The sequence below is a fragment of the Sinohyriopsis cumingii genome, chromosome 7, assembly GCF_028554795.1.
Source record: "Sinohyriopsis cumingii isolate HCF-2022 chromosome 7, ASM2855479v2, whole genome shotgun sequence".
NCBI classification, from domain to species: Eukaryota; Metazoa; Mollusca; class Bivalvia; order Unionida; family Unionidae; genus Sinohyriopsis; species Sinohyriopsis cumingii.
Window position 1 is genome coordinate 131,403,930 of NC_142967.1, and position 16,002 is coordinate 131,419,931.

At 39.4% G+C, this 16,002-nt stretch overlaps 1 protein-coding gene across 1 annotated transcript in view; it reads right to left on the reverse strand.

Moving 5' to 3' along the window:
- LOC149796135 (F-box DNA helicase 1-like) overlaps positions 1-15,682 on the reverse strand; it is a 115,206-nt gene extending 99,524 nt beyond the window's left edge. The window contains exons 1-3 of the mRNA XM_089966051.1: positions 14,205-15,682; positions 12,997-13,124; positions 10,534-10,657 (exon numbers count right to left, since the gene is read on the reverse strand). Coding sequence (XP_089822177.1) covers positions 10,534-10,657; positions 12,997-13,124; positions 14,205-15,431 — 1,479 coding nt within the window. The 5' untranslated portion in view covers positions 15,432-15,682. The remainder of the gene's footprint in view (positions 1-10,533; positions 10,658-12,996; positions 13,125-14,204) is intronic.
- Between the last annotated feature and the right edge of the window lie 320 nt (positions 15,683-16,002).

The window sequence follows — 16,002 nt, forward strand, 5'->3', positions numbered from 1 at the left end:
TACAAGGTCGAGAAAATTTATACAGCTTTCAGTGATCATTCTTGGGATTTAAAAAGCAATTACAAGCTTTGTGAAGCTAGCCATAAAGGGGGGGGGGGGCATTTAATTACAGAATGCATGCAATCGACGGTCGCATTATATGTCACTTATCTTACATTGCAATGTATGATCATAGGGTTTTATTATTATTAAAATGTCAACTAAAGTTGATAATGCATTGGTTAGTCAGGAGTTGGCTGGCTTTGTGGCTTATGCTAGGGTTCAAGTTCTCAGGAATGGTAAGGTGTATAGAGGTGTTAAGGACTTGATTCAGTTGGCAGTGAGATCCAGGGCAACGTACCCTTGCGCATCTGCGGCTGCTGAGAGACTACTGGTGTCACCTGTCAGCACTGTAGACTGTGAATGTGGATTCAGTATGATGAACTTCATAAAAACTGACATCAGAAATAAACTCTGCATCTCATCTCTCGAGAATTTAATGAGAAACAGCATGTACAGATGTGAAAAATTAGACTGCATTCAACAAGTGGGCAGCCCTAAAATCATGACGGACCTTCATGTAACACTTTGTAAAATTTTGTTAATGCTTGTTGTAATTAAAGTATTAACTAACTCATCTTTTGTAATTTTCATTGCCTGTTACATTAATAGATTAAATTAACACTTGGAAAAATGTACATTACTTGTTCTGGCGACACTTTTTGAAAATTGGCGACAAAATATTGAGGTTGGCGATTTTTTTGGCGACAGCTTTTTAAAAGCCAGGACCATCCCTGCATGCAGGTTCAGTAGGCCTAGGTTTGGGTGAAACAACTGCTGTCGTGGTTGTTTTAATAGATGAGGAAAATTCCCTATTTTTTGGGGAGTTTCTGTTGCGAGATTTAGTAGGTCATTGATCTAGGATCTTCCAGGGCAAGGAATCTGCTATTCTGTCATTAGATATCCAGGAAAATGACAAATTTGAATGTGGATTTATTGTATACAGCACCACTTTACAAAGTGCCACACAAGTATGCAAGGTCTGTGTACTTGGTTCTGCATTGCTGTTTGAGATATGTCATAACCATATGTTTGTCAGAGAGAATTAGGACTCCAGTTCCAGTTAAAAAAACTCCTGCCAACAATGAAAAGCTTTCAAAATAGCTTTCATCTCAAGAATATTGATATGCAGATGCCAGTCCTTGGAAGACTACACTCCAACGGCTTCCTAGAAAGATTTAGTAGATGTGCCCCCCAGCCATTTATACTTGCATTTGTACAGACTGTCATCTCTGGCAGTTGTACTTGCAGGGACATACCCACTGTGAGCAAAGTTAGGTCACTCCATGTCTGCAGATGGTACATCATATTTTATGCAAATGGGGAGAGATTGGTCCAGTATGCAAACTTGCCTCCATTGGGATAAAATAATCAGTTGTAATAGACACATATACAGGCACCCTAGGATGACAAGGTCCACTGCCACACTGAGCAAGCCAAGAAGGCAAAAGAATTCCCATGTGGAAAGAGAATCACTCAAGAGTAGTAAAGCCATCATTGTCCTGATTTTCAATACCCGTTCTTGAGGGAGACATACTCTGTTTACCTGTGTGTGGAATTCCACACATAGATGAATAAATTGCTGAGATAACACTAGGTTGGATTTGTCTGTTGGTGATAAGGGAACCGAGATTCTAAGCAATATGACAAGGGTAATCATATTGTCTTTTAATATATAATTCACTCGTGTTTTTGTAGGATGCTGTCAAGGTAACATGATGCTGCCACCTTTGAGACTGTCCAGACATGAGCCATAACAAGGTTTGTTAGACAAGTGAAGACAGAGGGACTGATATTGAGTCCAAATGGGAATGTTCGGAATTGATAAACAATGATATTGTAGGTGAAACACAGGAACTTCCTGGAAGCCTAGTGAGTCGGAACATGAAGATATGCATCTCAAACAGTGAAGTCTCCCTACTGAATGGCATTCAAAAATTTGCCATGGTGTTTCCATTGAGAACCAAGGGATGTGAATGAACTGAGAGTGCTTAGGTCCATGACAGGGCACAGAGTGCTGTTTACCTTTGGGACCAAGAAAAGTATGAAATAATATCCTGGGAAACTTTAATTTTGCATGATTTCTACTGCCCTTTTCTGGAAAAGGCTATTTAGTGCTGCAAGGTGGCAGCTTTGAGTGGGTCTGTAGGAATGTTTATAGCTGATGGAACTATGGACAGAGGAGTACATGTTTTGATGAAGCAGAATCCTTCCAAAAGCACTTGTTCAGTCCTGTGATCATCATGGCAAATTTTGTCCAATTCAGCAACAAAGAATAGAAGCCTTCCTCCTACCAGGATCTGTGAAAAGGATGGTATATAGATGATGTCATTTTTTGAGAGATGGAGGTAGTCATGAATCCGATCACTACTTCCTGGTCTTTTGTCCACTCTAGTGAATGACAAACATGGCCTTCAATGTAAAGAACTACAATAGGACAACTATCCTGAGGTCTTTGCTTGAGTTGTGTCCCAGGTTCCTTTGTTGAATTCCCTAAATGTTCCTGTATTGATGCTGCAGTTGAGGGGTGGGAAAATTCATCTCCTTAGTGGCTTGTTTGTGTACTTCGTCAATATGTCCACTAAAGTAGGTTAGAGGATAATGGTTGTGAATGTAGCTTGCCTTATGATGATCTTAAAGGAAGGTGGAGGTAGAGAGCACTGTATCTCATCTGTCATTTGTAAATCTGCAGCTGCTTTGAAGGCATTAGCTAAGGTATGCTGAGCATATAAGCCGAGTAGCTCTGTCCAAAACCCAGTATATTCTGGAGACCAACGCCCATGCATTTACCATGGAATTCAGAATAAGAGATGATGCACCTGTTGGAAGAGAGCCATAGATACCAAGTCCAACATAGAGCCCACAGCTACCACACTGAAGACCAATTGGTGAGTGTCCATGAAAGATGTTCGATCCATATGAACTGAGTATGGTTTTGTCATCCCAAAACTGTGATGTCCAGATCAACTGTTGGGGCTTGCAAATTTAAAAAAAAACAACAGGTTGTGGAGCTGCTGTAGAAAAGCTGAAGTAAACAGTTCCAAAATATCTGTGATTCTGCCAGACTATGGAAGTAACTGAAGTTGGATTCTTCCTTTTTTTTAATGAGATCAACCGATACTGGTGCACTAGACCAGGTGGCTGATAAGGTAGGAAGACGAGGGCAGAACTCCAGAGGTAAAAAGACAGAAAGGGTCTTTAATGAAAACTCTGATGGCTGAGTCTTCCCGTGACATAGTGACATTGAGAACTGAAGAAGGAGCATGACAGCATGCATCGTCATCACAGATTGCATGAGGTGAAGTTGATGTCACTCAAGCTGCCTGAGATGGCGGTGGTGAAGATTATTGTGATTTGCTGCTGACAAAATTCATGGAGCACCCAGAAGTAGAAAAGTAATTTCCAATGGTCAAGGATTAAAGAGTCCCTTCTACTGGCCAAATGTTGAGAGAAATGAGAGGTGGCATCTGTTAGAAGCCGAGGCACTAAGCTTGGCAGCAGTGAGGCCATACATGGGTTAGATTGGTTTTCATAATTGCCTGTATACATCAAGTTCAACAGATGGACAGATTGATTTTGCAGGAACTTAGTGTGTAGAGGTCTTTGTCCCTGAAGATCACTTGTAGCAGGCTAGCTCAGTCACAATGGAAATAAGTCATGTTTGTGTGGAGGACATCATCTGAGTCAACATAATGGGATAGGCCATGGGATACTTGATGCATGCTAACTGATTCATGTATTCGTGGAGTGTGTAGAGTGGAATACTGAAAAGGCAAGGCCTAATGCTATGGCCAGCAAGAGGATTCCTGTGGTGGTAACATAGGTGCTGGGGCTCTTATTAAAGTGTAGATTTCTGGCGTTTTTGTAAATGGATAGTTCTTTGATGAATTATCTCCATTATCCACCAAAAACGTCTGCAATGAGACCATCTCTGCATGAACACTTATAGTGTCTTCATCCTAAGTTATATATTTCTGCACTTTGCCTATGGTCTAATCTGTTACCTAGCAGATGAATTTGCCAAAAGCAAATTTTTTGTAAACTATGTTTCTCCGAGAATACTTGCCCGATCACATTAACGTTAGGGATATAAGCCTGCTACCTCTCGAATCCAGCCCTACTAAAAGACGAAAATTCGTCTTTTCTGTCTATCTCATATAGACCAAAGGGCAATAACTCTTGCCCCTTACCTCCCCTTGCCACCGCCAGGTGTCACTAGTTTTTTAAGCTGAGCGATATATATTATACGAGGATGCTCGCATAGTGGGGTGGTTGGGAGGGTTTTTAAGTAATTTGCTTTCTCCTTCAAATACGTTGCTGTTGCTCTTGACTTGTCTATGGAAGATAGTGAGCGAATGACGATTCTTTGATTGCCAATGGATGGTAACCTATTTTTTGCTACAAAGCCTGGTTGCGTCAGGAGGACCACCGAACCATCTGATCTGAACTGAAGAAAGTTCGGGTCACTGGAAAGGGCATGTAACTCGCTCACCCTGCATGCTGAAGCTAAGGCTATTTTGTATGATAGTAGCTTTAACGAAGTGTGGGCTAAAGGTTCAAATTTGTCCAAATTGAGCCATGTTAAAACCCAGGACAGATTCCATTTTGGAAACAGGGTGAGGGATTTTGGTCGATTGAAATCAAAAATAGCTAAAAGATCTGATAGATCTTTGTTATGCCCAATATCACATCTACCATGATGGTGGAATGTGTCTGATATCATGGAGCGGTAGCCTTTGATAGTAATTGGGGCCAACTGTTTCTCCTTAAAAAGCCAGAGAAAAAAGTCGGCCAGTTGAGGGATTGAGACACTCAAAGGGATGATGTTATTGATATGGCACCAGTCCCTGAAGACATGCCACTTTCCCTCGTAAGCCTTCAGAGTGGAGGGCCTTCTTGCTCTTGAGATTCTCTCCACAATCGAAGGTTTAAATTGTTTGTCTCGCAAGGCTGTCCGGACAAGAGCCAAGCGTGAAGAAGAAGATGGTCCGGGCAGGGGTGCAACACCCATGACCACGGTTGTTTGAGAAGATTTGGGCTGGTTGGAATCTTCCTGGGTAGATCTATCACTAGATCGAGTAGATCGGTGACCCAGGACTTGTTCCATCTGTGAGGGGCAATCAGAATCATCCGACAGTTCTGACCCCTTAACCTCTGGATTATTTTCGGTACCAAAACCGTGGGAGGGTAGGCGAATACCCACAACCCCTCCCAGCTGATTGAAAGAGCATCCACAGCCCAAGCCTCTGGGTCTGGAACAGGAGAGATGAAGATGGGCAACTTGCGATTCCACCTTGTCGCAAACAGATCGATCATCGGACGGCCCCAAAGTGTGCAAATCCGAAGAAAGACTGATTGATGGAGTGACCATTCCGTGTGAATGACTTGACTTTTCCTGGATAGAGTGTTGGCCAAGACATTGAGTCTGCCGGGAATGTGTCTGATTTGTACGTTGATGTGGAGGTTGTCGCACCAACGTAGAAACTGCCAGATCAGAATGCACAGGTCTAGTGATTTGGTGCCCCCTTGTTTGAGGAGGTAAGTCACCACCACAGAGTTGTCTGACATAATGAGGACAGTTTTTCCTGAAAGTTGATTCTTCCAGAAATGAAAGGCATTGATGACAGCCCTCATTTCTAAAAGGTTGATGTGGAGAGGCCTCTCCCCTGGCTCCCACGTGCTGCTGCCTGTAGCGAAGTCCGGCAACAGGTGGGCACCCCAACCGTAGGTACTGGCGTCGGTACATACCGTTATCTCCGCTTGGGGCATCTCCAGAGGAATCCCCGTAGACAGCCAACCGGGGTTGTGCCACTGGTGCAGGAATGATCTTATCTCGGGCATGATCATTATTGTTTGATTGAGGGGACTTGAAAAGGGGCGCCATTGTGCCAGTAACGTCATTTGTAAGGGACGCATAAAAAGACGGCCAAGCAGGATCAAGTCTGCCGCCGCATTGAATAATCCGAGGAGTTGCAAGAATTCTCTCGCTGAAATCCACGTCCTGTTGGAAACGGACTCGACGAGTTCGACGATCTGGATTACGCAAGCGTGAGGAAGCCGTACCAGATTCAGATCAGTGAGAAACTCCATACCCAGATGGACAAAACACTGGGATGGACGGAGATCGGACCTTTTCCAGTTCACGAGAAAGCCTAGATGATCTAAAAGTGCTAAAAGATCATTTCTGCCTTTGAGCAGAATAGAACTTACCATATGTTTCTGGAGGATGTCGTCCAAGTACACTGCCGTCCCTGTAGATGAAGTCGAGCAGAACAGGGTGACAATGCAATCCATAACCTTGGTAAAAGCCCAAGGGCTGATGTTGAGGTCAAAGGGTAGGACCTGGAACTGATAAACCATGTCACAGTAAGCGAATCGGAGAAATTTCCGTGACGCGGGGTTGATAGGGACGTGAAAATATGTGTCGGTCATATCTAGACTGACGGCATACTCATCCCGCCAGATGGAAAGACAGATTGATCTCGCCGTTTCCATCTTGAATTTCGGTGGTAAAATGTATTGGTTGAGGCGACTCAGGTCAATGATCGGCCTCAACTTGCCATTTGCCTTCTGGATAAGAAACAGCCTGGAATAAAACCCCAGTGACTGCGGTTTTTTTCACAATCACCACCGCCCGTTTTTCTATGAGCGACTGTATCTCCAGTTGTAGAAAGGTATCCTTCTCCCGATCGGACGGTACGTCCGTGAAGAGGGGAGATGAGGATGGAGGGGGTTGGATAAATGAAATCCGAAGCCCCTCCGAAATGACCTGGAGCACCCAATCATTCTGAGGGAAAAAGGTGGTCCAGTGGTCCTGAAATTGCAGGAGGCGGCCGCCCACAGGTAGGCTGTCCATGGGTGATGGGGAGGGTATGTCAACTTTTAGAGTTAGGAGGCTTCAAGACAGAGAAACTTTGTTTCTTACTGTCTCTGTATGGTTGCCTCCTAGCTTGATTAGACTGGCATTGGGTTGGGATCTATACTGCACATTTGATTGTAAGGATCCCTTGTCTCTGGTCTGCCAATCATCCCTCCGTTGTGGCAGGGGATTTTTTCTAAACGCCCGCAAGGGTTGGGCGGGGAGTTGGAGGGGCAGTTCCTGAGCTGCCTGCTTCCGAACTTCTTCAATTTTTTCCTCCAAAGAGTAAAGGCGACCCAAACGGAGTCATCCGTAAAGCCAGTGTATGATGGGGCTTGAGCGACGTGGATTGCAGACATGCGTCACGTCGTATCAGGTCTAAGTTGGCAGAAGCAGTCAATGCATTAGCCATGGAATGGTGAGCTGCCCTGTTAATAACTCTAGCAATCTGAGCCGTCGCTTCCCAAGCGTGGTCATTGTCAGATTTTTCTGCGAGTCGGAAAATGGTTAATGAAGCCAAGTCTAACATTGAAGACGTAGCGACTACGTTAAGGACTAGCTTTGACGTGGCATGGAACACATTTTTGTCCACTATGTAAAACAGTGGAGCAGACATGTGAACTGCTGCCATATTTTTGTCCAGGGCCGGAAGATCCGTACTGAAGGCGTCTGAATGAGTTTTGTACCAGCGACGCAATAACGTCGCTGGTACTTGGCTTTCTGAAAAGAACGCCTTAGCATTCCCCGGATCACCTATTCGTCCTGACAGACGATCATTGATCTCCTTAAGTTTTGCCACCTGGGGAAGAAGCCGGAAGGACGGCGTCTCTTCCTCCCCGTCAAGATCTACAGACGCCTTAACTTTGTAGTCTTGAGTGGCAGTAGGAGGTGGAGGGCATTCTGAAGTTGCCAACACCCTATATATTTCTTCCACTGCCGCCTTTAAGCCAAACTCAGTCCATTCCATGGTTGGATTTGTGTATGGCTGATTTGCAGGAGTTTCGTCACCCTCACTGTGTGCTGAGTCGTGTTCTGGAATAGCTTGCATTTCTGGATAGAGCATACCAGGTGGCATAGATGATGCGATTCCATCATCCTTGACACTGTCACTAACTCTCCCTTGTGGATAAGCCGTGAACATATGGACAGACGGCCCTGCCGGTTGATTTGTCTGGCTTGTGGTCGGCCTGAATGTTGGCGACGGTCCTGCTATCACCGGTACCGGCTGCTCCAATGGCCTGGCTGGATGGACAGATTTCTCACTAAAATCTCTGCCATAGTATTGGTATGTTGCCGGCGGTACAGCTTGACGGATAGATTTATCACTAAGATCCCCGTAAATCATATTTGGTCGGACCGTTTTAGCAATAGGGTCCCCATGCTGGGACAGCTGGACGGCCGGTGGCATTGAGGTTGTATAATGAAATGGATCCGATGAATCCGGTAAAAACCCCATGCGTCCTGACTTACAGGCCCCAAGGCCATGCTCAGACATGCAGGGGGACTTACGCCCACTGGGCAGCCTAAAATTGGGGGAACATTCCCCCAAAAAGTCAGAAAAAGCTGATGGTTGCAAATGATGAACTTTAGGTGGAGGGGGGATGTCCCCCACAAGACTCACAATGGAGGCTGTCTTCAGATGTATACTGAGGACATCAATGCTATCTTTCTTCGACTTATTCCGTCTATCCCTCCCTTTTGCTGCCTTCTGGACTACATCAGCCCACATTTGCTCTGTCCAAGTATTACACACGCTGCATGGTATAGATGATGCACACTTGGTACATACAATACAAGAGCATGGTTGTCTTCTTTTGCTTTGAACTTTTTGCATTTCATGAATTTGGTTGACATTTCTACTGAAACGACACAAGAAAAGAAAACAAAGCACAAATTAGCAATTCAGCATGTTATTAATTCACTAATACCACAACCGTTACTAACGGAGTAAGCGAAATTAGTCAGTGTCGTATTAACTCTTAATTGACAACACGAGTTCAGCGATAGCGTGTGTAACATGGTCTTCAGTAGACGAAATCCGTAAGGGTGACAAAGTCACTCAATTTTGAAAAAATTGTTAAAATAATGTATACAACCTGTAGAAGAATGATTGTCCAACGCAATAAATCCAACTCTAACTTCGGATGGTCCAATTTAACACTAAGATGGCTTGGATTGTTTGGAGGTATAATGTACATGTTATCAGTACAAGCGAAGCTTAAAAACTAGTGACACCTGGCGGTGGCAAGGGGAGGTAAGGGGCAAGAGTTATTGCCCTTTGGTCTATATGAGATAGACAGAAAAGACGAATTTTCGTCTTTTAGTAGGGCTAGATTCAAGAGGTAGCAGGCTTATATCCCTAATGTTAATGTGATCGGGGAACGTATTTGAAGGAGAAATAGTTCACTATACTACATGTAAGAGGTTCAAGGACGACCTGTACAGGTAAATGGAGTGAGGTGTGGCATTCCAGATACTACATGTATCAACAAAGAAAACTCACCTGTATGTAGCCAGTCATTGTGGAATTATACATACATTATAATATACATATATTAAGAGTTTTCTATAGGTTTCAGGGACTTGCATGTTAACATAATAAAACTACACACCAAATTTAGTTATGAAGCTGCAAAGGTTACCTGTGCAAGCACATAAGCAGAACCAAATATGTAAAGATGACAAAGTGTGGCTAAAATTGTAAAGGCAGAACTTTGCTGAGATAGAAAGGCATACATGTTGAAAATACAGATGGAGCATATATTTGTCAAAATAATGTGAGAACTCCTCCAACATGTATCAATGTTGATTCTGGTTTTCACATGGTCTCTCATGCTGACAGCATGCTTCTCAGCACAAGTGGAAGTAGTAACGGGGATATTCATGGATTTTTACCGACAATCAAATTGTCAAGGGGAGATCACTTGATCTGACCACCACCTAGGCAGGCAGATAAGTTTTAGCTTTTTTAGCTAAAAGGATGTATCTGGAAGTGCTAGATTTAAGAGGTAGTAGCACTACTCATAAGGTATTATAGTCTGGTAATGTATTTAAAGAAGAATAGAAGGCTTCTGCAATGTTTTCACTTTTAATTGTTTAAACCAGATACAATTATTGAAAATGAGCTAGATCAATGGTAGGTCAGTATAAAGATGACATCAGTGTAGAACCTTGAACATGGGATCACATATTTCTAATAGGTTTTTGACTTACATCTCCCAAATCATGACCCTTGTGCATTTATTTTTCATCTGGAGAAAATAAAAAAATTCCCCAGCTATTTTTCTTCACAGCACATTTGTTCTTTTCTATGCTATCTCTAGCAATGCCTAAAGTTACAAAAAAGAACATAAACTTTACAACAGCTAATTTCCACTTTAAAACAACATTTTCTGACAATCAAATTATTTAAGGCTTATGGTAGTCTGCCAAGTTGCAATGCAAAGTCACTGACAGAATACAGTGTACCACATTTTTTAGGTCAAGTTATTGACACAGTAGACTAAATTTCCATGACAAAAAACTTCCATAAATGCTTGATTTAAATCTCGTCAGTTATGAAATGGATTATAAACCCACTCAGACAATTAAATCTTAAGTTAATCTGGCATTATCTGAAGGTTGAAGTGTACTACCTCATGTGTGAAGCAATCTCTTAGCCTTTCGTCCATCAGAGCTACAACCCACTCATATTTGTTGTGCTTCTGCAGACCTTGCAACATGTTGTGAGCTGTCACTGGTTTAAATGTCATCATAAACCTGAAAATTTAAAGACAATCATAAAATGGGTATCATGCTTAGGAACGCAGCTAAAAGAATGTACTAACTGGTTTGATTCTTTTAGCCAATGAACCTTTAGGAAAATATTGATAACATTTTGTTAAAAAAGGGCCAGAAACAACTAAAAGATTCCGCAATAACAACACCACCACCACCACTTCTTCATCAAGGATTTCTATTTCAGTATCAACTCAACATCAACTTCATACACAAAACAGGGGTAGAAACAATTTTCAAAACACTTATGTGTTCACATAAAAAAGTCTTACAAATCTCACTACCCAGCAAAACATCTGTTGTGACAGTCTGAAAAAATACAACAACAATTAAAAGCTTTTCAAAATTAATTGCAATAAATAAAAAGGTATTGACTCAATTATTCCAAATTTAGCACTGAAAAATGAAGACCAAAGTTCACGCTTCCTAATCATTTTATGTAGATGGTCCATTATATTATTAACAAATATATGTGTAGCATTTAGGATTTGCTGGAGCTAACATCCTTCCACACTTTTATTGTCACAATCTTTGCCATAGCTACACTACTTAAACCCATATATATATATATATATATATATATATATATATATATATATATATATATATATATATAGTTATAAATAGTTATGACTCTATGGTCTTAAGATAAGTAACAATAGTGAGCAAAATCAACAAGATTTGTATAATTGAAAATATAATCTATTTCCCTAAAATACAAAGTGAAAATATTACAAATAGCTTAAAGTGTGGTGAATGGATTCCTAAAGTCCTATTGATTCAAAAAAATTTGAGTAATCCAACATAATTCCAAACGATTGTATTGTAGTGATACATCAACAATACATAAGAATCACAATTTTATAATCTCCAAAATGTCTTAAATGAATTAACAGTAATCCTGTACAGCTATTATAAATCCAAATAGTCTTTAAATGAAAGTTAGAGCACTATAATTCCAACAAATGATTAAATTAAATAAAAGAATGAATCCTCTTCCAATACTTAGAGTACTGTTAGGAATGCTTAATTCTATGAAATAATTCTACAATAAAACACACACACACACATTCACACATAGATGCTCATTTCAAATCTGTAATATGCTTTTTTGAATTTAAATATTTACTATGGTAGGTATAAATTAGATTGTCCAATTTTCTACATAACACTACAGACCTATTGTGGTTGCAAAAATCATAGGTTCAACAAAAATATGTACAAACATTGCCATGGAATCTGTATCACTCCTTTGACCAATAAGCTGCATTAATGTGATCTTAAAATGCAATTAGTTTATTAAAATGTTACATGTTTAGGCTCTTACAAAATGTAACAGAAAAGAGTGAAGACAACAAACTTTGTAAAATTTAACAAATAATTTATTTCCCTAGAAAAACAAGGTAAAAATGAGAAACAGAACTTACGGTTTTGCAAATCAAATCCAAAATTAATCAAAGACTTAAAAAAATAGAAGTCCTATTATTAAAAAGTCCTAAATGAATCTGAGTTCAAGTCCTGATGAAATCCATAATAGAATGTGATAACTTCTGCAGCCTTCAAGTGTTGTTGTGTCAACAGTTCCTTGTTGAATCACATAAAAAATTAATCCAGTTTTGAATTCCAAATAAATTTCAATGAATTTCTTTGTCCAAGAATTCTGTATGAGCACTTATATATTTCCAGGGAAAAGAATCACTTGTATTCCATAAAATAAAATTTCATCTCAAACTGGTCACAACAAAACACCTTTAAGTATCAATGGTTTAGAGCCCGAATGCCCAAATTCTATCCAGAAAGCATTTATGCACTAAGACACAAAACAGATTCCCGTATGAGAGTCACGTGGTCACCCATCCAGAACAAAATATAAGCTTTTTACATGCCTAACATCATATACTCCCAGTATGGTCTTAACTGAAATCAATGGTTCTTACTCTGGGAAAGAATAATCAAAAAAAAAAAGAAGATCTGACAGTGGCATCTTAGGGGTCATGTTCTGATGACCTACGTTATTATCATAATCACTAATTCGATCAGCCAATCAGATGAAGTCCAATATCTTCACATTTGAGAGGCTGAGCAGTATGGCTGAAGAACATCAATGTGTGCCGAACAACCTGATTCACTTTCTGATTTTTGTGAAGTTACATTTCCATTGGCTAATGCAAGGGTTACCAGAACATGACCCTTAAACAGTTGCTGTCAGATCTTCACATAGGACAGTGAAGATCTGATTTTAATCAGATTACTCTGTTGCTTTTTAATCATCTAAGTATATTTTTTTTTTTAATTAACAAATGAAATCTTAAAACATTAACCTGATCAGGCTGGCTAGATATGTTGATGGACTCGTCATGCCATTTTTCTGCATCAACTCTTGAATTTCCTGTTTACTGTTACCAATACCTTTCTTCAATTTATGGTACAATTTCTTCCAAGGTACAAACTGAGGAATAAATACAGGTCTGAACTAATAATAATGTTATAATGAGAAGAAAAGGTAAATATCTAGATAGCAAAATTAATTATCTTCAAAAGAAAAGATAATAGTACACCTGCAACATATATATTTCTTTTTTTTTAAAGCAGAAGGAATATATGTAATAATTTTATCTGACATCAAACAAAATGTTTTGTGGGTGACTTAAGAAAGTCATTCCTTCTCTTCTATATCTACAGAAAAACTGAAAATCCTTAGAAATACACATACTTTTCTGAAAATTATTATAATTTAATTTTTTCATAAAGCCTAACAGTATTCCACTTTACATCAGGAAGAAATAGTTTCGACTTTAGCTACAGATTCATAAAATTAATATTTATACAGTTACATATACTGTCATTCCAAGAGTATCATGGCTTATTATGTTTCTCAAACACTTAACCAACTGCTAGTCGACAATTTAAATAAGAAGTCATAATACTGCCATTGTTTAAAAACAATTTCCTGAATTGACATGATAACTGGAAATGACAGAAGCTGTAATATCCAATCAGACAACATCAAGAAAATACGCTTGGATAATTCATGGCAAATTTCCTTTCCAAATGCTGAAATTCAGATTTAAATTATTTCATAAAATATCTATTTCATCATATTAAAGCAACAATCTCTATTTACATCAGTTAATTAGTCTTATAAGCCATGTTTTTTTGTATCAACATGTAGGTCTCTGAAATTGGTTGTGGAATTAGTCAAGCATTGCAAAGCATATACATGCAGAATTTGTTCCCTTGATAGTTCCAAGTGTAGGCAAAGAAGAAACTTTCTAATCACCACAGATAATAAAATCTGTAGACATCGGATAGACTGAAGTAAGTTTTGTTCCACCTAGGCAGGTCATATGTGGTAAATGTACATTATGACAGGAAACCATTGATAATTTTTGTATTGGGGTTGATATGCCATTTACTGGAAGAGGCATATTTGACAGCTCAACTGCAGTTAGAATGGACTACACTAAGATTTTGTGTTAGATTTATTGGTCTCAAAGTTACTCAGTAGTTCTTAAACATGATGATTTACCTTTGAATCAGATATTATTTGATTCCACGCAAGACATACTCTGTTGCTATTCAAGCACAGATCCAACATAGGAAGTTGACACAAGATGTTTTCAATCACCTCAAATGGCAAATACTCAAAGTAATTCACCTTTTGTTTGTTATTCTTTTCATCTGTAGACACATGCCCTGTGCCTAGCAAGCCATACTTATCACTGCACTTATGATCACTTGTGTCATCCATATCAGAATCAAACATGGCATTCATATCAAAACTATAATCTTTTTCCAATTTTCTTTGCTTAGTATCTTTTGTAAAAGCAGGACTTATATGGACATGGTTGTTTTCTGTCTTACTTTTGCTGATTCTGCCCTTCTTCCTATTTGAACTTGAATACAGTGATTTTTGAGCATTAAACAACTGTTTTACAACTAGATTGTCCCTTATGCTTGATTTCTGTGAGGTATGCAGATGATCAGATGAGGGACTAGAACTTGGGCTGTCACTGACAAATATACTCTCACTCTTTGGCATTTTTTTTATCGGTGAAAACATTTTTGATGGATAACTAGTCTCATGACTGGATTGATTACTTGTTGATTGTGGCAATAAACTTTGTGACTTTAAGGTCATAAAGTCAAGAATACTTTTTTGACCTCCAGTTAACGGATCTGAATTTTGTTTTTGAACCTGTTTTCTCTCTGTATGTCCAATCGTACTAGATGATTTTCTTGCTATATCATACATCTCTGATGCCTTTGTAAAACCTTGTGATGCAAATACATCTTCTAAATATACTGATCTTAATCCCTCTCTCTGACTATTGTCATGCTTTTCTTCTTTCGACTGTTTTCCTCTGTGTATTGGAAGAAGTTGCTTTTGTTTTCCTTTTTGAACAGACATAGGATTGGTCAATGAGGATGAGCCTACAGCTGTTCCTGCGAAAGAAAAGCAATCTGAAGTAGTCATACGAATCCTTCTCCTTTTTGCTGCTAGTGCAGTAATTTCTGCTTTATGTCCTTGTGAATTTTCATTAATCTGACTAAATGTGCCTTCAGTATAGATCTGACTACTCGGTACAAACCCTAGTCGCGGTCCTGGTAAATTTGTTGTCTGGCTTAAAGGTATTGTTTGTATCGATTCTTCACATTCAAAATGGTCACGACTGTTTTCATCTGAATCTGTAAGACAGATAGCGTGCTGTGTATATTCTTTGAAGAACGCATCGTCGTCAGATGGATCATTCATGGTTATTACCCTTACCTAGCTTTCGTTTTGTATTTTTGAACAACCTTCCAAAATGTTGCCGCTTACGATCTCAACAAAATATGTATCAAACTTTAAAATCTTAAATGTTTCTCTTACAGAATATTAATTTCTGGTTTAAAGCACCAAACCCACTACAGGTTTTTAAAGAAATTAAGTGAAAACAAGCAGATTATGATATTTAAGAATGCATGTCCATATAAACGGTGTCTTCTTCCTAGTAAAAGTTACGTAATCCCTACAAACTGCGTTTAGTTCCGGTGTTTGCGTTTTTGTCAGAATCTTGGCCGATCCGGACCATGGCTGATTCGGTCCGTGGCTGATTGGGCCAAAATGCCAGGATGATTCGGACCATGTGAAATATTATAAGGAAAACGTTGGAACACGCATATCTGATCTATTTTTATGGCTAATAATGTTTTCGCCAGCATAAAAAGATAATGTAAATAGGTTGATTTTCAGCTTTTAAATAAAAACCAGAACAAAATAAATATGAGCTACAGCAATTTTCTTAAAACCAAAATAATATACCCATTTTTCAATTATTACGACT